Here is a 27,992-nt window from a genome sequence, read left to right on the forward strand (position 1 = left end):
AAATTGTGGAATGAGTTGGGAACATTGATTGATTATGTCCAATGAATCCATGAATTTGGAAATTGAGATGGAATGTGATTCGTAATTCTTATTGTGAAATGAAGTAGTAATTGACATTAAATTGGTAATTGATATATATATATTTGGTATAAAGGTGAATTGATATGAAATGGGAATGAAGTTTATACGATTTAATATGAATTTTATTGAGAATTCAAATTATAAAATGAAAAATAATGTTTGACATTATTTTGAAATGGGATGTATTACAAGTAAATAAATGGTGCGATTTGATTAAGATAATGAAATGATTAAATGATTGTTTATTTTATGAATCATAATGAAATGTTGAATTAAGTGTATTGAAATGTTATGTGATTGAACTAATATATAGTATGATAAATGTTGAACTCACCTTTTGGATATGCGATTTGTCATGATAGACAAACTTTATCATGCTAAGTGACATGTAGTGTATAGTTATTTGGTTTTAATACATGTAGAATTACTAAGCAATTGTAATGCTTACTCCCTTGTTTCCTTCCTCCCTGTAGTGTCAACTTGTGGAACATGTCAGACGAATCGTCGAGAAGTTCACACTATCCCGGTATTTATTCTGTAGTCTTTTGACCATATTAAGGACTGGTTATGTGTGGCATGTACTTCTGAGTTGTTTTGGTTTACTTATATAGTGATATGGTTTGAATTGTGTATTTAGTATTTGAGATGACATTTTGAGTATGCGATTATATAAGCAATATGATGTCATGATATAGATTAGTTGGTTTGAAAGCGAGGTATAGAATATTTGGCATGTTTTGGCATGTACCTAAGAGAGTTATGTGGTCGTATATGTTATTGACCACCTCCGAACGTACTAAAATCCAGAGTGTGAATATTGCTACAAAATATAAGGAATTGAGGTGATGTCTCTAAGTATATGGGTTAGGTTGTAATATAGTTTTGTTTATAATGAAACACCTGGTAAGTATTTCGAGGATCGTACCCAAGGGAAGCTAGCACTAGGCCGATTTCAACCTAAGAACCACAAGATCTAATTAGTACTCAAAATAGGTTATATTACGAAAATATATATAATAGGGATTTTTGGGGTTTTTATAATAATGTAATAAAAATAAGAAAAGCAAATAATAGTGGGACTTCTAAAAGTAAAGTTGATCAGATTTGATTATGGGTAATTAGCTCGCTTCAGTAACCTTTATCAACTGTCGCTTCGGGCTCTTCGTCAATCAACTAGTCGATGCCCTAGCAGGATCTTCTGACACGTCCACTAGAATAACGAGTCAGTAAATATTACTTATCTTTCGACCTCACAGTACAGACTAGCTCGGGGTTAAGGTGTTTACGGATAGGCCATACCAATTTTGGGTGAATTCCCACCTTGATAACTTTCTACGGTTGTTAAGCTTAGGGTTTAGGTTCTTCCTTCCCCGAATAGTTTATCTGTTGAATAACCCTACAAAATAGTTAATCCGTCATACCTCCACTCGTGAATCCCCCATTGAGGGATTAGTTCCTCATAGTTTTCATAAACAATATAAAATCGATATAAAGCTTAAACATAATTAATAAATCGAAAGTATAAAGTTTAGGAAAAAACCCCGATTTGTATTAAGAATGAGAGTGAGTCCACAAAGTTTGATTGTACCCACAAACCAGATTTCCTGTGATAAAACAAAGAATAAACGGAAATAAATCTAAAACCTAAGAAAAGAGAAAAACTCAAACTAAAATGAAAAGAGAAATTCTGAACTAAGTAATTGGTGTCTATAACATATGTCAAATGAGTCTATTTATAGACTTGAGGTGACCGTCGTCCTTAACCTTAGGTTTAACTGACGTTCTCGAGCTTAAAGTTGGATTGTACAGACCACAACACCCTTGTCTCATAATTACTTTCCATCCAAAGTCGATGTCACGACACATCAGGACCTGTATTGTGACATAGAAGTTAGTACACTCTTCTTCAGGGTGTCTTCAGAGGTATGTCGCAACACCCTTAGGCCATGTTGCGACATCAAAGGCAGTCTCAGAATTCCTTCATTCTGCTCCCAATGTAGCGACATTGAATCCTCTATGGTTTGACATGGTAACCAATATCGGTTTAGCACGCCCTCTAATGGTCTCCTACACACTCACAAAGTACATTAGCTCTCTTTTAGGCCTCATTCGGCCCCTAAGGTCAATAAAAGACTCAAATTGCATATTTTATTGAATTCAACTAAACTTACTAATACATAATTAAAACCTAATAATAAAGCTTATTTTCAAGCTCCTAAAGTGCGAAAACTAATTTAATCTGCTACACTGAATTAAGGCAGATTAAACTCCCCCACAATTAAGTCATTTCTTGTTCTCAAGTAATATAAATAAAAACAAGAAATGAGAAAGATGACCTTGAGCAAATATAATACAAGTATTGACTTTGGAGCACATGACTAGGCATTTTATCTTTACAAATGATTTTGACATGATGAATAATTGACTTACCACTTTTAATCTCAAACATATAAGTTCAGTACATTACAAAGTATATAAACATTAAAGGCCTCACATGTAGGAATCCATCAACAAACCATACAAGTAGTTTGATTATCCTAGCAGAATACATATAGTTGCTCATGTGATTGTTTAATATAATGTCCACTTATGCATAAGGATACCTATATCACATAGGACTTTTCAGCTTGTAACGTTCGGAAGCTAAGACAAGTATGGAAATTAAGAATAATAAGCATCACAAAGGTTTCAAGCACGAAAATAGTTTGGCACATCATATTGTTCCTGATTCTCCCCCCTTAGTGACCCTTACTCGTTCACCGCCTTATTTCTCCTTATTTCACCTTCCTTATTTCTCCACATAGGAAATCACAACTTAATATAGCAATTACGGCTAGCTTACAAGTTTCTATGCACTAATGAATGAGTTTTTCTATTTTTGCGACTTCGTCACCTTTTTCTTTTTCAATACGCCTTACTCACAAATGCTTTTGCTTTTTAAGTACTTTTTCTACTCGTTTTGATTTCATTTTGAATTTTTCTTTTGTTTTTCACTTTAGGCTAACCTATAATTCCTATATCACCTGATCTTTCCTATTTCACTTTGTTTTTACAAAATTCACCATGATGTATCTACTGAACCCTTAATACATATGGCCGAACTTCTATAGTCATGTAGTTTAGGACCAAAGAAAGAAGGCAAATATAAATTAGTTCAAATTGTTTCTCCTTCATGTAGGGTTCCTATATAGAAAATTAAAACCAAACACAAAATAACCAAAAATCTACTATTATCCTACTCCTAAAACAAATTACAATCATCCAAAAATTTTAATACAATCCAAAAATTAAAGTCAATGCTCCTCATAATCCATCTAATCATCTCTTTCTCCCTCTCTTTTATATTCGCTTTTAGGCTCTCTTTCTTCCTGCTCGGATGGTGTAAGCCTAAACATGTCTGGCGTATAATTGGGGACCCTGATATTGTTTTGCCCTACGAATTCTTGAAATAGTGGCCCTAAATCTTGCATCCACTGTATCATTCAATCCAATTTTGGATGATTACTCTCACCAACTTCCTGTTGAGCTCATGCCAACCCTTGTGATGAAGCTGGTGCATCCGCTGCTTCTTGTTGTCATTTGTTTCAATCTTTTATTTGTTTGGCTCATAGATTAGTGTATTGTTAGAACAATGTGTCACCAATAATACTTCGTGATGGTTCAGCGACTGCTTGTTGGACGCCATAGGCATGCCCACTCTTTTGCATAAGGCTATCACTAAGTGAGTAAAGAAAAATCCCACTTTCTGGCCACTAATACATCTCTTCATGTTTTGGTGGATCCATTTCCCAATACATACCTACTTGTTTTAGAAAATAGCATAGAGTAAAATTGCTCGAAAGGTATTAAGGTTAGATACATTTAAAGTAGTGACTATTCGTGTGCACACAAATTGAATCTACATTTTAGCCTCCAAGAACATGATAGCTTGATTGAAGGAGGTTGGGATACTAGTACCTAGGCGATATTTCCATTTACCCTTTCTTTTTGTTAAGTAATTTATAATATTGTCCATATTTATGTCCCGAAAGTATTCTAAATCAGTTTCATCAATAAAATCTTGGTCATAGTATGAAGCATTATAAAAATCACAAATAATTTGAGGGGTTACTTTAACTTTTATCCCCCGCATAGATACAGTATCCCATATGGCCATCAATATTTCTAGACTCGTCGTCCCACAAAGATGCAGAAAATTCTTGGACTATCAAGACCACAACATCTTTTGGGATCTTCCAAAAACTTCCCCACCTATGATACCTAACTATAGGCCCTACCTCTTTACAAACGATCATTGACGGATCTAATCCCTTCTCTTGAATGAATGTTTAACCTTGAAGTTCATTAAAAAAAAATTCAACATACTGATTCGAAAAACTAGAAGGGTTTGAAACCGTTGATGGCTTCAGTTCATTAGTTATTCTAACCTTTATATGAGGCATTATGGTTAAACTAAGAACTAAAGTAAAATATCAAGTAAAGAAATTCAATGGAATAGTAAAAGTTTAAGTTAAGAACCCTTAACCTCGTAGAAGTCGTTGAATTCCTTGTTTCATACGACGATTTATTGTTCCCTTGGGTGTTCCCATTATTTACTGCATCGAGTATGATTGAAACATAGAGCTTTTACAAACAAATCAAAAGGAATAAGATTTTAAGGTTTAAGAGGTTTTGAGAGGTTTGAAAGGTTTTAGATATTTAAGGGGTTAAAATATATTTCAATAGGGTGATAATATGTTTTAGGGTTATAAATTAAGAGTTTAAAGGGTTAAAATTGATCAAAATGGGTTTAAAGCTATCAGGTTACTCTAACGGGTCAAGTCAACCCTGCAAAAAATTACAACGATGTCACGACACAGGGGTACCATGTCGCGACACCGGGGTGTTGTGTTGCGATACAGCCTACAATTTGGAAAACTTGGGGAAATTGTTGTTTATGTTGCGACACGGAGGTGCTATGTTGTGACATCTAGGTGCTTTCTCTGTTTCTTACATTTTGCACGCGGTGTTGTGACATGGGGATGCCATGTTGTGGCACCAACTCTGTTTCAGCCCAATTTTTCCATTTTTAAGATGTCTCAGTTTATAGTAAACATACATCTAATATAAGTTAGAATCTAAACTACATGGTTAGTTGAATGTACAATAATATAAATGAAAATTGTATTAGAATCTAAACTACATGGTTAGTTGAATGTACAATAATATAAATGAAAATTGTATTTAAAGTTTTGTCATGTTTTACTGTCAGATTCATCCAACAGTTCCACCGACGCATTCTCACTTAGGTCTCTTTTAGCATTTGTCCACCGGCTGTCATGCCCCTTTATCTTTTTTCGCTTGTATCTTTCCTTATACTTACTTCTTAACCCTGCATTAATAACATTAAGCGTATGATTGGATTCAAGGTAGTTAGATTCGAAGGTAAATATGTAATGACACTGCTCCCCTAATTTCCTTTGGCTTTCCTCACTTTGGTGAGATCCATATTTAAAAGTTTTAGTTTCACCATTGATTTTCATTGTTAATTCATTTTTCTCTAGATCAATGGTGGACCCGGATGTGGCTAGAAAAGGTTATCCCAACAAGATGGGTATCTCCGGATCCACTTCAAAATATAAAATTACAAAATCTGTCAGGATAATAAAACTATGCACCTTAACTAACACATCTTCTAGCAGTCACCTTAACTAACACATCTTCTAGCAGTCCCTTAGGTTGGGCTATAGATTTTTCAGCTAACTGTAGTGTAATTTGAGTGTTTTTGAGGTGCCATATCTAGTGTTTTTCGTAAATAGGTAAAGGCATTAGATTTATACTAGCTCCTAAATCACATAGAGCTTTCTTAAAATGAATGGTCTCAATCTCTATTAGAATTGTAAAACTTCTTAGGTCTTTCAGTTTCTAGGGTACTTGTCTGGAAATAATAGCACCACAAGACGCATTTTTGTTAACTTACTCTCCTACCTTAGTTTTCCTACGCCTCGACATAATTTCTTTTAGCAATTTGGTGTATTTAGGAACTTTCTCGATTAATTTAGTTAATGTTAGGTTGATATTCAATGTTTTGAAAAAATTTAGAAAACTCACGAACTTGTCCTCATCTCGTCCCTATTTCTCTCCTAATTTGGAAGGGAACGGTACCTGTGTGTTAGTGGCCTTGTCTTTTACCTTCTCTTCTAGGTCGGCAGCCAGTCCGATGACCTCATCTGATCCTTGTTCCTGATAAGCTTCATGGGGTTTTTTTGGAGGGCCTTATGCATTCTCTTTTGCTTCCTCTTGAGTCAGGGTGTTAGGCTACTCAAGATTTTTCCCGAACAGAGCTTGATTGCCTTTACTTGCTCCTTCCCTTCTTTTCGAGGATTATTCTCAGTATTGGTTGGCATGTCAGTGCTACTTTGCCTTTAATATCTCCTATCATGCTCATTAATTGGCTCATTTGGTCCTTTAGCTTAGTCAATGTTCTTGCTGAACTAGTGCACTCAAATTGCACATGCTTTACATCTATTCTCATTGACTTCATTTCCCTTTCAATTCAATCCAAACGTTGACCACATACAGTATGGTTGTTTAGGTTGGCCCTGTCTTGAGGTTTCTGCAAATTTTGGTAATTAGTATTTTTAACTTGATATGAATTGTTACCTGCTCCTTAATTCCTCCCCATCTCAAGTTTGGGTGATTTCTCTAACAATGATTGTAAGTATTTGAATAAGGGTTTCCACCTATATTCCCAATGTAATTTACATCATCGATAGGATTATTGATATAATGGAAGAGCAGTTTGTCTCCTCCATACATAGACGGTGCACTATTTACGAATTCAATACGGTTGAGTCTGCCTACTAACTACTGGTATTTATTATCTTCCTGGACAGCCTTTACCGTAAATGGTTTCTGTCCATATGTGAATCACTCAGTAGGCCATTGATAGGAGTTCATCACCATGTTTCCTATTAATTCGTACGCATCCTCGTACGTTCTGTTCATAAGAGCTACTTCTGCTGCTCCATCTAATTCGGACCTCCCATATGCATCCAACCTATTGTATAACATCTACAATCATAATCACTCAGGTAATCCGTGGTGCGTGCATTTTTGGATCAATGTCTTGAAACATTCCCAAGCCTCGTAAAGACTTTCCCCTTCCAATTGTGTAAACATGGCAATCTCTCTTCTTAATTGAAATGTTTTGCTAATAGGGAAGAACTTTTGTAGGAATTTTCTTGCTAGCTCGTCCAATGTTGTAATAGATCCTAGTGCCTGTGACTCTAACCAAGAAAATGCGTTATTGATCAAGAAAAAGGGGAAAAACCGAAGACAAATAGTGTCATCGGTGGCACTGTTGTATTTGAAAGTATCACAAAGTTGAAGGAGCCATTTTAAGTATTGATTCGGATCCTCAGTCATTGTGCCCCTAAATTGCAGATTATTTTGGATCATCTGAATTTGGTAAGGCGTAATTTCTCAAGGTTATCTCGTTACGTGCCATTGGTAGGTTTACAGGTAGCTGTGGTGTTGGTGGTGTATCTTATAAATCATTGTTGTTAGCTTCTTCAAACAACGGATTCTCACGTGGTATGTTTCCTACAGCCGGTGGTTTATTCTGCACTGCTGCTACTATTGTTGCTGTCGACGATTTCTGCGTATTATTCTTTCTAGATCTGTGACTAGCTCTATAGGTGTGCCCCCTACCACGAGTCATACACTAGCCCAAAAAGATAAAATTAGAAAAAATTAAAAAAAATAAAATCTTATCTATAACCTAAAAATTTCATAATTATTCTTAATTAAATGCAAAAATTAAAATCGAACTAATGCTATTGCCTCCCCAGCAACAAGGCCAACAACTTGATCGCCTTCGGACATACTAACAATTAGAGTGTGAATACTGCTACAAAATATAAGGAATTGAGGTGATGTCCGTAAGTATATGGGTCAGTTTTAATATAGTCTCATTTACAATGAAACACCTGGTAAGTATTCCGAGGATTGTACCCAAGGGAGGCTAGTACTAGGCCAATTTCAACCTAAGTACCACAAGATCTAATTAGTACTCAAAATAGGTTATATTACGAAAATATAAATAATAGGGGTTTTTGGGGTTTTTTTTATAATAATAGTAATAATAATAAGAAAATCAAATAATATTGGGAATTCTATGAGTAAAATTGATCAGATCTGATTATGGGTGATTAGCTCACTTCGGTAATCTTTACTATCACTTTGGGCTCCTCGTCAATCAACTAGTCGATGCCCTAACAAGATCTTTTGATACATCCACTAGAATAATGAGTCAGCAAAGACTACTTATCTTCTGACCTCATAGTCTAGACCGGCTCAGGGTTAAGGTGTTTACGGATAAGCCATACCAAGTTTGGGTTAATTCTCACCTTAACAACTTCCTAGGGTCATCAAGCCTATGGTTTAGGTTCTTCCATTCCCAAACAGCTGATCCGTTAAGTAACCATACAAAATAGTTAATCCATCATACCTCCACTCGCTAATCCCCCATAGAGGTATTAGTTCCTCATAGTTTTCATAAACAATATAAAATCGATATAAAAATAAACATAATAAATAAATCGAAAGTATAAAGTTTAGGAAAAAGCCTAATTTGTATTAAGAATTAGAGTGAATCCACAAAGTCTGATTGCATCCACAAACCAGATTTCCCATGATAAAACAAAAAAAAACGAAAGTAAATCTAAAACCTAAGAAAAAAGAAAAACTCAAACTAAAATGAAAAGATAATTTCCAAACTAAGTAATTGGTGTATATAACATTTGCCCAAAGAGTCTATTTATAGACTTGAGGTGGTCGTCGTCCTTAACCCTAGGTTTAGCTAACGTTTCCAAGCCTAAAGTTAGATTGTGCGGACAAAAATGCCCCTGACTTATTATTAGTTTCTGTCTAGAGTCGATGTCACGGCACATCAGGACCTGTGTCACTATATAGAAATCAGTGCACACTTCTTCAGGGTGTCTTAGTACCTGTATGGTATGTATATGATAGGTTTTAATGAATTTGGTAAGGTATTGTGCATGCTTGAATGGTTGATATTGAATCATTGTTATAAGGTGTTATAAATAGAGTTAAATGAGGTATGCTATGTTAATTGTTTTGAGGTGCCTTAGAGGGCATATTGGATTGTTTTGAATATGGTATTATGTCTAAATTTGAATTGTTGGATTGAGGTGCCAACTATGACATATTGGTCGTATGTTTGTAATAAACTGAATGAGTTCTTTGCAGATTATTTGTGTACCTATATGTATCTATGAGCTAAGATCTAAATTTGGGCATGAAATGAACTTCTAAATTTGTGATTTTGACCATTTGGGTAAAAGTATCGATACCAGGAACAAAGGTGTCGATACTTGACCAAATGACTAGTGTTTTGAAAATGGCAAAATGCAAAAACCGTACCAGTACCTATTATAATATTGATACCTACCATAAAAGTATCGGTATTTGTTACTTTGGTATCGATACCTAGTTCCAAAGTTTTAAAAATTTTCAGATTGGTCCTTAATCATGCTCAATATTAAACTATGTTTGTATGCTCGATTTAGTCCCTGCTTTACTAATAACTTCTATTACGCATAAATTTTGATTAATTTGATAATTTTATTTGAATTCAATGTTATAATTTGTGTGTAACTATTTTGGTGTTTGCTATAGCATTCTGTAACTCAAGTCTGGTAACCAGGCCGGGTGAGGGTGTTACACATCTTTACAAGATTAGAACACTTATATCAAACAAACATAAACAAGGGCATTATATACACACCTGGAAGTAAGAAATAAGAACGAACTCACTAGAACGTGCAAAAATTTTCAAAGAACAATACCTTTGCCCTTATCACGGGAGCCCTTAGAAGTATCTTGAGCTATAGTATAGATAGTTAAACTTATCAATTTATTATACCAGAAAACTAAAAAATTTTACAAGAACATTAACAAAAAACCCAAAATCTGAAAGTTTCCTTACTCACACTTTAAACTGACCCTAGAGCATGAAACCTTACGGCCCGTAAATAACCATGAAAATAACATCAGTTTCATCAATATTTACTAGGTGCTAAACGATGATGGAGTTGGTTGAGTACAACGAACCCAAAATCTTTGAACAAGTCTTAAGTCTAGGGTTTTCTGAGAGAAAAATACAGAGAAAGTTTGGGAAGAAAATATGGTTGACAAAGAAAGCATAAAACTTTCTTAGGAAGCCAAATCTTGTTTTACACAAAAATACACAGAAGGATAACTTAGTGGGTAAGTCTTATTTCCCTCCAAACCTCTCGTTACTTGTGACTAAGATCTTTCTCTCTATTCATAAATGTGGATCTAACTGGTTGCAGAAACTTAGTCCTATACTAACAAAATTTTCATTCGTCTAACCAGATTTTTTACCAGGATAATAAAATAATAACGCAAATGGTTCATACAAACTGAGGACTTAGCAAAATTTCATCTAATAGTTGGAATGACATATACTGTTGAGAAAAGTTCACCCAACCACCAAGTTTTGCCTAGAACAGACTTTGCCCGAAGTCGAAGCCATAGACTTATATGCTTAGTCAATCTTAATACCTTACCCACTTAGAACATACTCTATATGTCTTACTTCTATAAAAAGCACTCGAACATTACGGTTTTGTCGGGCAAAATGTTACAACTCTCTCCTACTTAGGAAATTTCGTTCCCGAAATTCATACCTAAAAATAATTGAGGATACTGATCTTTCACAAAGCTCTCTCTTTCCTAAGTAGCTTCTTCAGTGATATGATTCCTCCATAACACCTTAACCAAGGGAATTCTTTTCTTTCTCAGCTCCTTAACTTCTTTGGCTAAAACGCAAACAAGTTCTTCTTCAGAAAATAGGTTCGATTCAACCTCAAGCTCCTCAATCTGTATCACATGATAAGGATTGGGTCTATACCTTCTTAACATTGATACATGGAATACATTGTGGATCTTTGATAACTCAGGAGGCAAAGAAATTTTGGACGCCACTAGTCTGACCCTTTCCAAAACCTCATACGACCCTACAAACTTTGGAGTCAGTTTTCCTTTCTAGAAAAATCGAATAATCTTTTTCCATGGGGAGACCTTCAAAAATACTTTATCCCTTACCTTAAAAGATATTTTTTTCCTTTCAAATCTGCATTTGATTTCTCTCGGTCTTGTGCAGCTTTTAAGTGACTATGGATGATGGTAACTTTCTCTTCTGTTTCACGTACCAAATTTGGACCCACAATCTTTCTTTCACTAAGTTTCATCCAACATGTAGGTTTTTTACACCTTCTACCATACAAGTCCTGGAAGGAAGACATCTTCAAGATGGCGTGGTAACTGTTATTGTAAGATAATTCTATGAAGGGAACATACTTCTCCCAGATTATTCTAAAATAATTCACATAATAACCCATCATATCCTCTAAAACCTGAATAACTCTTTTTGATTGGCCATTAGTTTAAGGGTGAAATGCAATGCTAAAGTTCAGCTTGTTTCCCAATGATTATTATAACTAATGTCAGAACTTCGAAGTAAACCTTAAATCTATGTCAGACACTATGGATGATGGTACCCAATGCAAGCGTGGTATATCAGAAATATACAATTCAACTAATTTCTCCATGGAATAAGTGGTATTTAATGGAAGAAAGTGAGCTAACTTGGTAAACCGATCAACTACCACCCACACAATATTCTTCTTGGATGGATTGAGGGGTAACCTCAAAAAAAATTTATGGTGATCCTATCCCATTTCCATTCGGGAATTTCCAAAGGATACAGCTTACTAAAAGGAAATTGGACAACGTTAACTTTTTGACAAGTCAGACAAGTTGATACATACTTTGAAATTTCCTTTTGATTACCAAGCCACCAATATGAGTCATTTAGATCTCTGTACATTTTGATGCTACTAGGGTGAAGTGAAAAGGGTCACTGGTGAGCTTCCCTTAAGAATTCCTTCCTCATCCATTTCCCGCAGGTATAAAACTCATGTTCTCAAACTTGAGCTCACCATCTCTTCCTATACTGAAGTTCATTCATATACTAAAGCATCTGTCATAACATTTTCTTTCCATGGGTGATACTCAATGATCAAATCATAGTCTTTCAATGGTTCCAACCATCTTCTTTAGTGTAGACTCAAATCTTTTTGGGTCATTAAGTATTTTAGACTTTTGTGGTCAGAGAATATGTGACATCTTTCCCCATACAAGTAATCTCTCCAAAGTTTAAATGCTAAGACCACTGCTGCTAATTCCAGATCATGTGTAAGGTAATTTTTTTCATGGGGTTTCAGTTGGCATGATGCATAAGCTATAACTTTTTCTTTCTGTATATGGACACATCCTAACCCATTCAGAGATGCATCTGTGTAAATTGTGTACTTGATATCGGGCTCTGGTTGTGCTAACATTGGAGCTTCGATCAATATTGCCTTCGATTTCTCGAAACTCTGCTAGCAACCAACATTCCATACAAACTTCTCCTTCTTTTTCAGCAACTTTGTGAGAGGCGACGCTATTTTCGAGAAACCCTTCACAAATCTTCTGTAGTATCTAGCAAACCTTAGAAAGTTGTGGACTTCAGAAATGTTCTTAGGCAAGTTCCAATCGATAACTGCCTTTACCTTGGTAGGGTCAACCATAATACCATCCGCTGAGATAACATGTCCAAAAAAGTACATCTCTTTCAGTCAAAATTCACATTTGCTAAAATTTTCATATAATTGATGTTCACAGAAGGTCCTCAACACAATTCCTAAATGCTTTTCATGATCACCTTCATCCTTAGAATAAATTAGTATAACATTAATGAAGACTATAACAAATTGATCCAAGTAAGGTTGAAATACCCTATTCATTAAGTCCATGAATACTGTAAGGGCATTTTTCAACCCACATGACATCATCAGAAACTCATAGTGACCATATCTTGATCGGAAGGTTTTCTTTGACACATCATCATCCTTGATCTTTATATGGTATGTAACGACCCGATAGTCAAGGGTGACGAAAAGTGTATTTCTGGGACTCCATTCTCGTAAACCAGTCTCATAAAAATTTTTAATAAATATTTACAAAGTTATTTGTGTAGTTAATTAAAATTTGGATAAGTAATTTTACATGAATTAAGAGTTATTAAGGTGCATGGACTAAATCGCTTTAAAGTTAAAAGTTGAATTATAGAATAAAATAAAGTAAATGGGCTAAAGTAGCAAATATACCATTTAATAAATGATTGTGTATAGGTGGCCGACCATGGGTTAAAGGAATGTGCATGAGTATATTATATATATGTTATAAATTAAGTTATAATAATAATATATAGTCATTAAAACAAAACAAAAACCATTCCTTTACTTTATTTCACATGAAAAATGAATTGGGGAAGGAGAAAAGGGGAACACGCACAGCTATATAAGAAATTTTAGGGGTTCAAACTTCAATTGGTTAGTCAATTTAGTCCTTTTTCTTATAATTTTTACGTTTTTAGAATCTCGGTACCTAGGGCTAGCCAACCCATGTTGAATTTTTAGTATTTTTCAAGATTTTAAATGTCTACATTGTTGAATAGTTTATGTATTAGGGATTAAATAGATAGATTTTTAAGTTGGAAATGGAAAAGGACTAAATTGTGGAATAAATTGTTGATTTTGAGCAATAGGGACTAAATTAATGAAAAATTGAAATTAAGGGGTCGAACTGGAAAAGAGGGAGCTAAATTTAGTTTAGATTGAAATTAGTATAAAAATATAAAGTTAAATGTGAAGGTTAAAACTAGTCTTGATTTAGGGACTAAATTGAAGTTTAAGCGAAAACAGTGTAAAATTTAAAATTTAATGTGAAATTGAATTGTGTAATATTAATGTATATTAATTTTTTATTCTGTAGCTAACATTGTACCGGAATCCTCAATTAAAAAGGGGAAGGATAAAATTAACATCAAATATCTCGGAATTCACGGTTTGTGTTTCTATAATTCGAATTAAATAGTAGATTGTTGCAATATTTTCAAAATAAAAATATTTTCAAACTTTTGATCTATGAGTGTTCTTACTGGAACAACTTTTGTTCCTTATTTTCGAATATTATCAGCAAGTTAACTATTAAATTTGAATAACGAAAACTCCATCGCCCCAAGATAGATCTGGTAACACTTAACAAACAATATATTAGATCCAATAGGCATTAAAATCAATGATGAACATTTAATAAGTGACTGACAGGAACAAGTTATCACATATGTTAAACAGATTACATACACGGTTTATTAAACATATTACATCATCTTATGATCATCCAAATCTCTTGCCTCTAGGTTTCCAATCCTATTAGAGTAACCTAGTTGAGTTATGAACCAATATTATAACCAACGAATATCACATGCTCATTCTTCGTGTTTGACCAAGATAGTTACAAGTACTTCACTTTAGTAGAACCCACTTTATATTGATCGAGGCTTTAACGAGGGTAAATATTGGAAGGTAATCTTAACTTAATATTTTATTGAGCGTTTAAATAAAATTCATCTCATCATTAATGTTCAACTTTAATCCATTTTATTTCTTTATTAAAGTTGATTGTATCAATATACTATGACATACATGCTAACATAACATCCATTGTATCACAAACATGAATAATATAAAGAAGTAAATAAATGTAATAGTTATAGCCCATAAAACTAAGGTGGTCATTCCCAAGCCAATGGGAGAACTTAGAAGAATCCTAAGGGTGTAAGTCGCTTCACAAGCTTCTTTCTCACTTTACGTAGCCTAACCTTCATCTCCTCTAGTGCACAATAGCTCATACAATTTACAAGATGTGAATTGTGAAATGAAATCAAGTATTGATCAAAGAGTTGGATCATGCCATTTCATGGGTTGAGATTAACAAATGTTATATGAAAAATTCCATTATGTGAGTTATTTATCAAATGCCTTCTTAAAGGTTATTGCCAAGTTTTGGAAATTGTAAGATTTTGAATGTGAATATTGGTGAATAAAGTTAGCATAATAAATTTGATATACTACATGACATTTCTCTATTGTATAGTACATATTACATATTTACATTAAGATTTAAATTGTTTAGATTATAGAACTACCATTGAGTTGTACTCAGCGTACGATTTTCGTTTTTCGTGCGCAGGTTAGGTACTTTTCAAAATATCACTGAATCAACATCCAACCTCAATCCCAAGCTCAAGTGTGATGATATTTCATTTTGTAATGGCATGTACCTAGGAAGTATTTGGCTGAGAGTTGGTTTGTTAATGTGACAAAAACTCTTTATCATTGCGATCTGTCTTTGAGAAGTGTCGCGTGTTAATATGATGTGCGAATTGTGCAAGTATACATGTCGAATCGAGTAATAAAGTGATGATTAAGCATCGTTCCCACGAGGATTGTATTAGTATTCTTTGTCTAAATTATCACAACTGAGTAGAAAAGATAAATGAATCGAATGATATTTTGAGAAATAACAATGCAATTAATACACTAAAACTGAAAGAAATAAAATGTACTATTGCAGATTGCAATTGCAACAAATCGAATAAAAGCAATAAAGATTCTAGACAAGATTGGAATATTGATTGAAAATGCTGGGATTACTAATGAATTAGTTATAAGCGAGGAACAATGCCATGGCAAAAATATGGTAACCTACTGCTCGATTGGGTACTAACGTGGTCTACCTCTGTCGAAAGCAAGACCTAAAACTGCTCACTGCTAAGACACTATATATCTATAGGCTAAGAATTAGCAACCATGACTAAAGCACAATTCTCTAAATCGTATAAGGTAAAGCTCTATGTCTAGAGTTCACACGAGCATTTCATTTAATGTTCTCTTATATTACCCAATTTTGGTCCAAGCAACCCAAGTCTGTCGATATTAAGCTACTTTCAAACTTATCAAGCATTTATCAATGCCCTAATAAGCATATAAACAGAAATAAACATTGAGTAAAGTAGTAAACTGAATCATATACATCCACAAACATTCATCAAAGTGAAAACATCATCAAAAGTAATCCCCAGCTGTGCTAAGTATTTTAACATCATCAACATCCTAAAATAACAGTTTAAATCAGTAGATTTAGAACAAATTGTAGAGGAAGAAATCGAGGTTCAAAACACAAATTCCCCCAACTTGGCATCTGGTGTGCGTCTTCACCCAATCTCCCAGTAGCTAAAACTACCCTCATTATCACAAAGAGACCTCTATCGAAGCTCCATATTTAAAATCAGTCATACCTTCAGCTCTCATTACTCTCATTAATGGCAGACCTTTCTTTTTGGCCATCAATCCCACTTTTTCTTTTACACTTGGGTCCTCCTCTAGGGTAAAAGTCATCAACCAATGATTGCTTTTTCCCTAATTTTGAGGTGGATATTTTCCATTACACATGCATGTAGGGGGCCAACTGATGAATGCTCTAATTGATGACTGGGTATTTATTATTTTCTTCCTCAGTATTACCATGTCAATCTCTCATAATACCTCAACAAATCTTCATCCTTTGTTATATTTCTTCCTCAAACTTGTCATTCAACCACCACAAAGCCTTTCCACCAACAATTAAAAGTACAGATGCACTAAATTAATCACCATCCCATGTCTTTACATGCAATGCTCGATTAACTAAAAATAATCATGCAATTACCTAAAATGGAACTAATTTTACTTAAGTAAAAGCAGTTAACTAAGTCTAAAAGTATGAATTATAACTCTTTTCAAGAGTTATCACACCCCTAAACCTAAATCATTGCTTGCCCTCAAGTAAATATGCATGAATGCAAAAATTACCATTGCACATAACCAACTTGTATTGCTAGTCCATTCAAAGAAAAATTTATACACCAATTCTCAACAATCTTCTGTGTCTAAAAACTTATTCAAGTTTCCAAGGTTTTCTTACCAAAGGTAGTGTAGAGAATCTCACCCTAAAAACAAAATTCCTGAACGCTCATATGTGTATTTTGGCTATATCTAGTATCTCATAATTTACTTACCTTGTCTTTTATCTACACTGAATTTCCAAGTACTCAATCATGTCACGATCTGAATGGAATTCACTCATAAAGCTAAGGCTTTTAACTTAGAATATGGATGGAGCAAATAACTACCTCATTAGCTACTCAACCTATTACTATAGTGGAATGCCCCTAATTGTCCTTTTTCTTTATTACACACTATTGCTTAAGATGCTTTTCTAGCCAATAGAACGATGAGCAAACAAAGTGTTGCTGACTTATTTGACAATTCTAAGCATTAGAGTGCCTACTGGTAATTCTTTCAGTAATGCTTTGGCAATTTTACTGAGTTTAGCTTCAAGATTCTTTAAATCCATTAAAAGAAACTCGCAATAGTCCATTTGTAATTGAGGTTAGGATATCTCATTTTCAGGATTTGATTCTCAAGTAACCTAACCTAAACTAAACCCACCTAATCCACTATCACATGTTCAGGTTTATTGAAGAATTAAGCTCATCATCGAACATCACAAGTAAAAATTGTACTCATCATAGTCTAACCAGTTCTTGGCAATTTCATGGCAAAAAAAATTTGGCTATACTAGAATGCCTATACTAAGATGAGCATGCTTACTAAATACATGATGCATCCTAAATGCTTGATACACCCCCAAACCTAATGGATGCATTGTCCTCAATGCATGAACATCTATGTAACATGAATGCAGGAATATATATACAGAAAACGTCATAGTAAAAAAAATATGAATACACGAATACATAAGGGGAAGAGAACTCCCTTGACTTGGATGTTGGTGATTATTTTTTCATTCTTGACAGGTGGATTTGCATGCATTGTGCTTATAATGCGGTTTCATTTTCATTGAATGAAGTGGCAGATCCTCCTATTCTTTATCAAACTCAGTGATCTCATTAATGATGCGATCAATTTCACGGTCTTGGGCAGTCATGGCTTCAGGTGGTGTAGGTGGAATAGTTTCTTTACCCTTCTCGGTGGCTTCACTGGTAGGTGTGAGTTCATTTTGCTCATTTTCACCACTCTCAACATTCAGAGATTTTTTTCTCAGACTCCTAATCAGTTCCTTTCACTGTATCAGGAGTACCTCCCATGTTTGCAGATTCGGCCTTGTCAGGGTGGATTTCAATTGGTTCCTCCTAAGCCTTGGAAAATCGTAGCAAAGCTTTTGGGAAATCAAGGACGTCAAGCATAGGCTTGGTGAAGTTCTTCTACAATGACCATTTTAGAGCCACATCTCTGTCCCTCACATAGGACCAATAGCATACCTTCTGTTCCTTGGCCTTTGTCATCTCTTTAGCAAGTTGAAATTGCTAAATCTCAATCAGAGACATTCTCGACTACAATTGCTCTAATGATTGCAACACTTGTTTTTCAAAGGAGCTCTAAGATGGTGAGGCTTCTGCTATGGGAAAGTGCTTGGCAAAGGAGGTGGGTGCCTTACTGTGCTGAGGTTTTTTTGATGTGTCCACTCCTTGGATCTTGTAAAATATAGCCCTAGACATTCCTCTCTTATTTGGTGTAACATCCTCATTGGCATTTAAAGGTAATTGAGTTATTTTGCAAAGAATACGGATGAGGAAAGGGAAACTGAAGCTGTCGGCATTCTTCTCTGCACATCGACACACTTCATGTAAAATGACCCAGCCAATATTGATTTTTCAACCCACAATGATTGAATGAAACAAGAGCATTTTTCCCTTTCATACTGTAGTGTTGTAGGTGGATGACATTAGTCAAATTTTGAGGAAGTGGTACCAAACTTTACCTATGGGCATTAAGGAAGCCCTCTCGATTGTATGGCATTCTTTGCTAGAGACAATCCATCGAGTGTCTATAATACACAAATCGTTTAATACCTGATTTCAGTCATCAACAGTGATGGTTTCGGTGAATGGGGTATGTTCATCTTGAACATCAATTAACCCAAATTGGGCACTAATGTGGTCTTCATCAAATGGGACTGAGGTTTCATGAACATAGATAAAAGGATTTTCAGGAGAAGTGGTGTGCGCATAGAACTCGTGAATTACTTTCCCTAAAACATCATCTAGATGTATGCAAAAAATTTTCCATCCATGCTCCTCAACAATGGGGGAAACTAACTCATCATATCCCATATAAGGCTCATCTTTGAACAAAAAACCTTGTTCAAAGTAAAATGTTTGCTTGAAGATGTTGTTGTTGTACTTCACAGTAACAACACTGTTGAAGAAGGTATTAGGTTCGATAGCACCCACTTATGAAAATTTAACACCTTTAGAAGGGGTTTTTACTCTTGCCATTGAAGAATGTTGACAAATCTTTGAGAATGTCGTTTAGGTTAGATGGGAAAATAAAACTATCAAGAGAAGTTAAAAGAAGTTGAAAGTGCAAGAGGAGAGGTCAGGGAGGTTTAGGAAAAAGAACGGTAAACACGAAGGAATTGTGGAAAATGAAAGAGATGTGGGCAGGTGAAGAGAAATAAATGGGGGTAATGGTGTTAATGGTTTAGAAAATCTTATAGATTAAGTTTTACAGAATGAAAGAGGAGAAATAAAAATGTTTTTGAAGGAACCCTATAATAACCTAGCCCTAAAGCAACACGTTTGGCAGTTTCATCATGGGATACCTAATTAATAGAATGGGCCCAACTATCTAAAATCTCTTCCTTGAAGCATTCTGCATTGTCAACCCTTATTTTCTCTTCCTTCAATATCCAATACCCAATTTTTCATGGCATATTTCTCTTTCGAAATGTTGAGGCAAACACCCCTTGGTACTACATCTAACAAGCTTGCACCTTCATTTCTTTTCCCTGCAATTCTTGCTAAATTTGTACATTAATAAAATAATATAACCAGAAATGAAAATAATGTTAACTAATTAAAGAGAAACTATAAAAAAATGAAATTAAAGTAAAGAAAATAAAGAAAATAAAGAAAGAAAAGATTTTGAGCTCAAACATCTCGAAGGTCAATGGATTGTTTGTCTCGATCCACATGAGCACCCTAGTAGTGTTTTAAATGTTAACCATTGAATTTAAAAATTTTCCCAGTCTTGGTATCTTTGATGTCCACTGCGCCATGAGGATACGCCTTGATCACATCAAAAGGCCCTAACTATCGCGATTTCAACTTACCAGGGAACAGTTTCAATCTTAAGATAAATAGCAACACTTGTTGCCCCTGTTCAAATTTCCTTGGCATGATCCTCTTGTCATGCCATCACTTGGTCTTTTCCTTATAGAGCTTAGCATTCTCATAAGCTTGAGATCTTAATTCTTCCATTTCATTCAACTCAAATAGTTTTTTTTTGTCCGGCGGTTATCCAATCCATATTCAGCTTTTTAATGGCCCAAAATGCCTTGTTCTCTAACTCAACAAGAAGGTGACATGGCTTACCATAAACAAGCTTAAAAGGTGACATTCCAAACGGTGTTTTGAAGGCAGTACGATGAGCCCACAAGGCTTTATCCAACCTTAAGGACTAATCCTTTCGAGTTGGTTTCACCACCTTTTCCAGATTCTACTTAATCTCCTTGTTAGAAATCTCAGCTTGTCCATTTGTTTGTGGGTGATATGCTGTGGCAAGTTTGTGCTTCACCCTATACCTGTGCAAAGCATTAGTGATGAGTTTGCAATCAAAATGAGACCCCTTATCACTGATGATGGCTTGAGGCATACCAAATCTCGTGAGTATGTTCTTGTGCAACAATTTCATTACCGACTTGGAATCATTGGTAGGAAGGCTTACAGCTTCTACCCACTTGGAGATGTAATCGACTGCCACTAGTATGTATAGGTTGCAAAATGATGGTGGAAATGGACCCATAAAGTCTAATCCCAATAGATCAAACAACTCAACCTCTAGAATGTTTTACAATGGCATTTCATGTCTTCTTGAAACATTACCAGTTCTTTGACATTAATCATAGCCTTTATAAAAGCTATGGGCATCCTTGAATAGACTTGGCCAATAAAATTCTAACTGAAGTACTTTGGCAGCAGTTCTCATTCCTCCAAAGTATCCTCTATAAGGGGTTGAATGGCAGTGTTGCAAAATGTTGTGTATTTCATCATCAAGGACACACTTCTTAATTATCTTATCAGCACACTACTTGAATAGGAAAGGTTCATCCCAGTAATAACATCTTGCATCATGAAGGAATTTCATTTTTGTTTGGTTGTTAAGATCAGGTGGCAGAAGACCACTTACTAAGAAGTTCACTATATCAGCATACCAAGGTAATGTCGTGGTCTTGTCTAGGAAGTCTTCCTTAATAAGCTTGACATTGCCATCCTCATTTCCAGCTTCTAATCTGGATAGATGGTTTGCTACTTGATTCTTTATTCCTTTTCTATCTCAAATTTCTAAATTGAATTCTTGTAGTAAAAGAATCCACCTGATCAGTCTCCGCTTTGTGTCTTTGTTGGCTACTAAGTATTTAATTGTAGAGTGGTCGGTATATACTATAACCCTACTGCCTACTAGATATGATCTAAACTTACCAAATGTAAACACAACATCTAATAATTCCTTCTCAGTGGTAGTGTAATTTAGTTTTACTTCTATTAGAGTGCGGCTGGCATAGTAAATAGTGTGAAAAATCTTACTTGTCTGTTGCCCAAGCATGGCTCCAATAGCAAAACCGCTCACGTCGCACATGAGCTCAAATGGCAGTTACCAATCTGGGGCCACTACTATTGGAGCAACAACTAGTCATTTCTTCAACTTTTCGAAAGTAGACAGGCAAGCATCATAAAAAAGGAAGGGTTTATTTTGTTCCAACAAGGTACACAAGGGCTTAAAGATCATAGGGAAGTCTTTGATAAATCTCCTATAGAATCTAGCATGCCCTAAGAAGCTCTTATTTCCCTTAACACTCATTGGAGTTGGTAACTTATCAATCACTTCAATTTTTTCCTTGTCAACTTCGATTCCTTTATGAGAGACCTTATGCCCTAGGACAATGCCTTCTCGTACCATGAAATGACACTTCTCTCAATTTAAAATAAGGTTAGTCTCCTCACAGCGTTGAAGAACCAACTCTAATTTGTGCAAACAACCTTCGAAATCATTCCCAAATACAGAGAAATCATCCATAAACACTTCGAGGAACTTCTCAACCATATCCAAGAATATTGACATCATGAACCGTTAAAATGTTGTAGGTACATTACACAGGCCAAAAGGCATTCTTCTGAAGGCAAATGTACCATATGGACAGCTGAATGTTGTTTTTTCTTAATCCTCTTGGGCGATTGCAATCTGATTGTACCCATAATATCCATCTAAGAAGTAGTAGAAATCCTTACCAGCTAATTGGTCTAACATTTGATAAATGAAAGGCAGTGGAAAATGGTCTTTCCTTGTAGCTTTTTGAGCTAGTGGTAGTCCATACAGACTCGCCATCCCATGACAGATCGTGTAGGTATAAGCTCATTATTATCCTTACTGACCACAGTGACAGCTCCCTTCTTTGGCACATATTAGGTTGGACTCACCCAAGAGCTAACTGAGATTGGGTAAATAATGCCAACATCCAACCATTTAATTATCTCATTTTCACCACCTTTTTCATAATAGGGTCCAACAAAATTTTGTGCATACAAATTGTGGGGCTAATTCTATTAATATCTTCGATTGCCCATCCTAAAGTTTTTTTTAATTTCCTAAGTACAACTAAAAATTGAACCTCTTGCTCATAATTCAGTTCAATAGATACAACCACATGCAATGTAGAGGTTTTTTTTTAATTTCCTAAGTACTTTAACTATGCAGGTAGAGGTTTCAAATCTAGCGTGGGTAGTTTTTCTATGGATAGTTTAGTAGGGCTGAAGATTCAAGGAGATAAATCTAATGTGTCAAACCTCTTTCCAGGTCTATCGACAAGTAGTTTGGATGTCAGCAACTACTTGTGCTGTCCTAATGGCCCTTCATCATCAATATCAACTGAATACAATTCACTATGCTCTTTGTCATAGTTTTTTTTTTAAATTCCTCTTCCACAACAAAGTCTAACAAACTAACAACATGAGACTCTTCTATATCATCAGCACATTTCAAAGCCTGGAAAACATTAATAGTGATTTGTTGATCATTCACCCTCATAGTTAATTCACCCTTTTGAACATCAACCACAGTCCTACCTGTTGAAAGAAAATGTCTACCTAGAATAATAGGCACATCTTTGTTAGCTTCACAGTCAAATACAATTAAATCAGTAGGGAAAATGAATTTATCTACCCTTACCAGGACATCTTCAATTTTACCTTCTGTTCGTGCATATGACCGATCTGCCAATTTCAAGGTCACAGTGGTAGGTTTTGCTTTACCAATTCTCAACTTTTTAAACATTGACATGGGTACAAGGTTTATACTCACTCCTAAATCACACAAGGCCTTCCCAACATATTGGTTACCAATTGAGCAAGGCATTGTGAAGCTTCCTGGGTCCTTCAACATTGGAGGCAATTTATTTGTCAACATAGTAGTGCACCCGTCAGCGAGTGCGACTGTTTCAAATTCTCCCAATTGTCTCTTACTTGAAAGTATGTCTTTCATAACTTGAAATAGTTGGGAATTTGCTCCAAAGCTTCCACCAAAGTTAAATTGATGTGAATTTGTTTAAGGACATTCAAGAATCGCCTGAATTGTTAGTCTTGTTAGTGATTCTGAAATCGTTGGGGAAATGTTGGGGGTGGGCGAACTTCAAGTCGTAGTGATTGTTTTGCCCGAGCATTGTGTTCAGCAGTTCTATTTGAGTTTGCTTTAGCATCGCTTGGCCTAGTTTTTTCATTTGTGGTGCTCTTCTTGTGTTATTCACGAGTTTTGTTTTGATCAGATTCTGAATTCGTTGTTTCAGCAACAACACTTTTTTCAAATCTATCTAGTTTTGTATCACTTCTAAAAGTGATTGCTTTACAATGTTTTTTCCCATGTGGTCTTGCATTCTCAATATGACTAGGAAAAGTTCCTTGTGTTCTTGAGTTCAAAGCACTAGTTATCTGTCCTGCTTGGTTCTCTAAAGTTCGCAAAGATGACCCTTGGCTCTAGATCATAACATCGTTCTTAGCAATATACTCCTTCAATAGAGATTCAATAGATGTGAAAGAGGATGATGTCTGCCCTTGTTGAACTCATTTTTGAGGTGGTATAGACTGAAGGAAACCAGGTGGGACATTCATGATATTGAGTCTGATATTGTGTTGGAATTTCCAGCTCCTTGATTATTCCAAATAAAATTTGGGTGTTGCTTCCAACCAGGGTTATACATGTTGGAATAAGGGGTTTTGTTCGTATTGAAGTTTCCCATATAGTAGACAGATGTTGAGTTCGAAGGACACTCTTCAGACACGTTATCCTCACCATAGTAAACACAAGATAACCCAGCTACTTTCAGCTCTTTCACCGCACTAGGCTTCTACATGGTCTTTATCATGTTGACTAAAGAAGATACCTGAGCAATAAGCATCGTAATCACATCTAGTTCAAATGATCCAGCTACTCTCCTACCAGTTCCAACTCTAGTTGTGCGGTATTGATAATCGTTATTAGAAATTCTCTCTAAAATCTCGTATGCTTCATTGTGGGACTTGTCCAACAGAGTTCCATTAGCTGAGGCGTTAACCACCATCCATGTCTGTGCATTCAAACCGTTATAGAACATCTCCATTTGGGTCCAACGTTGAAATCCATGCATAGGACATTTTCTAAGTAGATCTTTGAACCTTTCCTACGCTTCATACAGTGTTTCATCCTCTAGTTGCCTAAAGGATGTTATTTCATTTCTCATTTTAGCATTCATATTGGGTGGGTTATATCACAGTAGGAATGTTTGACAAAGATCATTCTGTTATTCTACTATTCCAGGTGGCAATGAATTGAGCCATGTTCTAGCATGATTTCTTAAAGAATAGGGAAATAGCTTGAGTTTTAAGGTATCTTCAAGGATACCTTACTGTCTAAAAGAATCGAAGACCTTTAAGAAAAGTCTCAAGTGCAATCTAAGATCTTCAGTTGCCAAACCACCAAACTTACCAATTGATTGAACCATCTGAAACATTAAAGGTTTCGGCTCAAAATGGGGGCTTAAATTTGTTGTCCGACTATTCTAGGATTCAGGTCGTCTAAGATAGAAACTACATGCTCTCAAATTGGCCTATCCCGATCATCAAACATCTAAGCAATCAAGGAAAACCATTTTTGTCTCCCGGATTAAGAAGCTCATTCAAACCAGGCTGATTGTTACCATATTCATTCACTGCTCTTTGTTATCTCCTCCTTCTTTACAAGGTCCTTTCAATTTCTAGACCTAAGGGATAGAGTTCTTCAATAGGAAGGCCTTTACGCATACAACTAGTAGCAAAACTATTGTGATAACAAAATAAACAAGTTAACAGCTAAAAATATAAAAACTGCAATAACAAAAACTAAAGTTGCTAATCGCCAATCCTCGGTAATAGAGCCAAAAACTTGTCGCGTGTTAATATGATGTGTGAATTGTGCAAGTATACACATCAAATCAAGTAATAAAGTGATGAGTGAGTATCATTCCCACGAGGATTTGATTAGTATTCTTTGTCTAAATTATCACAACTGAGTAGAAAAGATAAATGAATCAAATGATATTTTGAGAAATAACAATGCAATTAATACACTAAAAATGACAAAAAATAAAATGTACTATTGTAGATTACAATTGCAACAAATCGAATAAAAGCACTAAGGATTCTAGCAAGATTGGAATATTGATTGAAAAGTCTGGGATTACTAATGAATTAGTTATAAGCGAGGAACAATGCCATGGCAAAAATATGGTAACCTATTGCTCGATTGGGTACTAACGTGGTTTACCTCTGCTGAAAGAAAGAATTAGCAAAAATATGGTAACCTATTGCTCGATTGCTCACTCCTAAGATACTATACATCTATGGGCTAAGAATTAGCAACCATGACTAAAGCACAACTCTCTAAGTCGTATAAGGTAAACCTCTATCTCTAAAGTTTACACGAGCATTTCATTCAATTTTCTTTTATATTGCCCAATTTTCGTCCAACCAACCTAACTCTGTCGATATTAAGCTACTTTCAGACTTACCAAGCTTTTATAAATGCCCTAATAAGCATATAATAGAAATAAACATTGGGTAAAGCATTAAACTGAATCATGTTCATCCACAAACATTCATCAAAGTTGAAACATCATAAAAAGTAATCCACAGCTATGCTAAGTTATTTCATGAGTGGTCTACACAAATTCAAGTATTTTAATATCATCAACATCTCAAAATAAAATTTTAAATCAGCAAATTTAGAGCAAATTGTAGAGGAAGAAATCTAGGTTCAGAACGCGAATTCCCCCAACTTGGCATCTGGTGCGCATCTCCACCCAAGCTCAAAGTAGCTGAAATTACCCTCCTTGTCACAAAGAGACCTTTATCGAAGCTCCGTATTTGCAATCATTCGTACCTTTAGCCCTCATTAATGGCAAACCTCTCTTTTTGGTCTTTAATCCCCCTTTTTCTTTTATACTTAGGTCATCTTCAAGGGTAAAAGTTGTCAGTCAATGATTTCTTTTTCCCTAATTTTGATGTGAAAATTTTCCATTACATGTGCATATGGGGGGCCCAATTGCTAAATGCTCTAAACATTGACTGGTTCTTTATCGTTTTCTTCCTCAGCATTGCCATGACAATATTTCATAATGACTCAGCAAATCTCCATCTTTTGATATCTTTCTTCCTCAAACCTATCAGTCAAGCACCACAAAGCCTTTCCACCAACAATTAAAAGTACAGATGAACTAAAGTAATCACCATCCCAAGTCTTTCAATACAATGCTCGATTAACTAAAAATAATCATGCAATTACCTAAAATAGAACTAATTTTACTTAAGTACTAGCAGTTAACTCTTTTCAAGAGTTATCAAGAAGGACAAGTTGAATGGCTTGAACTTTCTTGACTTGTTTCGTAACTTAAGGATTGTCCTCAAACAAGAACAGAAATTATATGTCATTGAAAAACTCATTCCTAATGAACTAGCAGGTAGTGCCTCTAAAGCTGACAAGGATGCATATAAGAATCATCTTGATGACATGTTAGACATAGGATGTCTATTTCTTGCCACCATGACTCTTGAACTTTAGAAAAAAACATGAGGATATGGTTGCCTATGACATGATCCAGCACCTTAAGGAATTATATGAGGGGCAAGCATGTCAAGAGAGGTACGAAACCTCTAAAGCTTTATTTTGATGCAAAATGGTGGAGACACCTCCTGTGGGAACTCACGTTCTCAAGATGATAAGCTATAGTGAAAGCCTTAAAAAACTAGGTGTGGAGTTGGCCACCGATGTCATCTTGCAATTGTTGCCGGATAGTTTTAGCCAGTTTATCCTTAATTTCAACATGAAATAGATTAATAAGAATTTGTCACAGTTACCTAGCATGTTACAAACTGCTGAAAGTAACATGAAAAAGGTTGGACCTAAGCTCATTATGATGGTCCGCAAAGACAAGGTCAAAGGAAAGCTTGATGATAAGTCAAAGCCTAAGGACAATGGCAAGGCCAAACCTAACAAAGGAAAGATTACATTGAAAACTAAAGGAGGAATTGCTAAGGAGGGAAAATATTTCCATCATGGTAAGACCGAACACTAGAAGAGGAACTATTCTGCCTATCTTGAAGAGGTCAAGAAGGCAAAGAAAAGTGGAGCATCCACTTCAGGTATTTATGCTATTGATATTAATTTATCAATATCTACTTCTTGGGTATTAGATGGTTCTCATATTTTTACCTTTGTACAGGGACTGTAAAGTAGTAGGAATTTGGCTAAAGGATAAATGGACCTGCGAGTTGGAAATGGAGCAAGAGTTGTTGCATTAGCTGTAGG

General features: G+C 35.3%; 3 protein-coding genes and 2 non-coding genes across 5 annotated transcripts in view; 2 read left to right on the forward strand and 3 right to left on the reverse strand.

Annotated features, from left to right (window-relative positions):
* Positions 1 to 27,992, reverse strand: part of LOC105767283 (elongation factor 1-alpha) — a 78,325-nt gene that overhangs the window by 29,887 nt on the left and 20,446 nt on the right. The window lies entirely within an intron of this gene.
* On the forward strand, positions 7,157 to 7,262 carry LOC128040826 (small nucleolar RNA R71). Its single transcript, XR_008195632.1, has one exon. It is a non-coding gene; the product is annotated as a small nucleolar RNA R71 (small nucleolar RNA).
* Positions 18,980 to 20,927, reverse strand: LOC105767285 (uncharacterized). Its single transcript, XM_012586789.1, has 2 exons — positions 20,707 to 20,927; positions 18,980 to 19,319 (listed from the first exon to the last, which is right to left on the reverse strand). The coding sequence occupies exons 1-2, from the start codon at positions 20,925 to 20,927 to the stop codon at positions 18,980 to 18,982; spliced, it is 561 nt and encodes a 186-aa protein (XP_012442243.1).
* LOC105767284 (uncharacterized) lies at positions 23,022 to 23,660 on the reverse strand. The gene has a single exon (XM_012586788.1). The coding sequence runs from the start codon at positions 23,658 to 23,660 to the stop codon at positions 23,022 to 23,024; it is 639 nt and encodes a 212-aa protein (XP_012442242.1).
* LOC128040735 (small nucleolar RNA R71) lies at positions 24,788 to 24,894 on the forward strand. The gene has a single exon (XR_008195541.1). It is a non-coding gene; the product is annotated as a small nucleolar RNA R71 (small nucleolar RNA).

Source organism: Gossypium raimondii, chromosome 4, assembly GCF_025698545.1.
Source record: "Gossypium raimondii isolate GPD5lz chromosome 4, ASM2569854v1, whole genome shotgun sequence".
In the NCBI taxonomy this organism is placed as follows: domain Eukaryota; kingdom Viridiplantae; phylum Streptophyta; class Magnoliopsida; order Malvales; family Malvaceae; genus Gossypium; species Gossypium raimondii.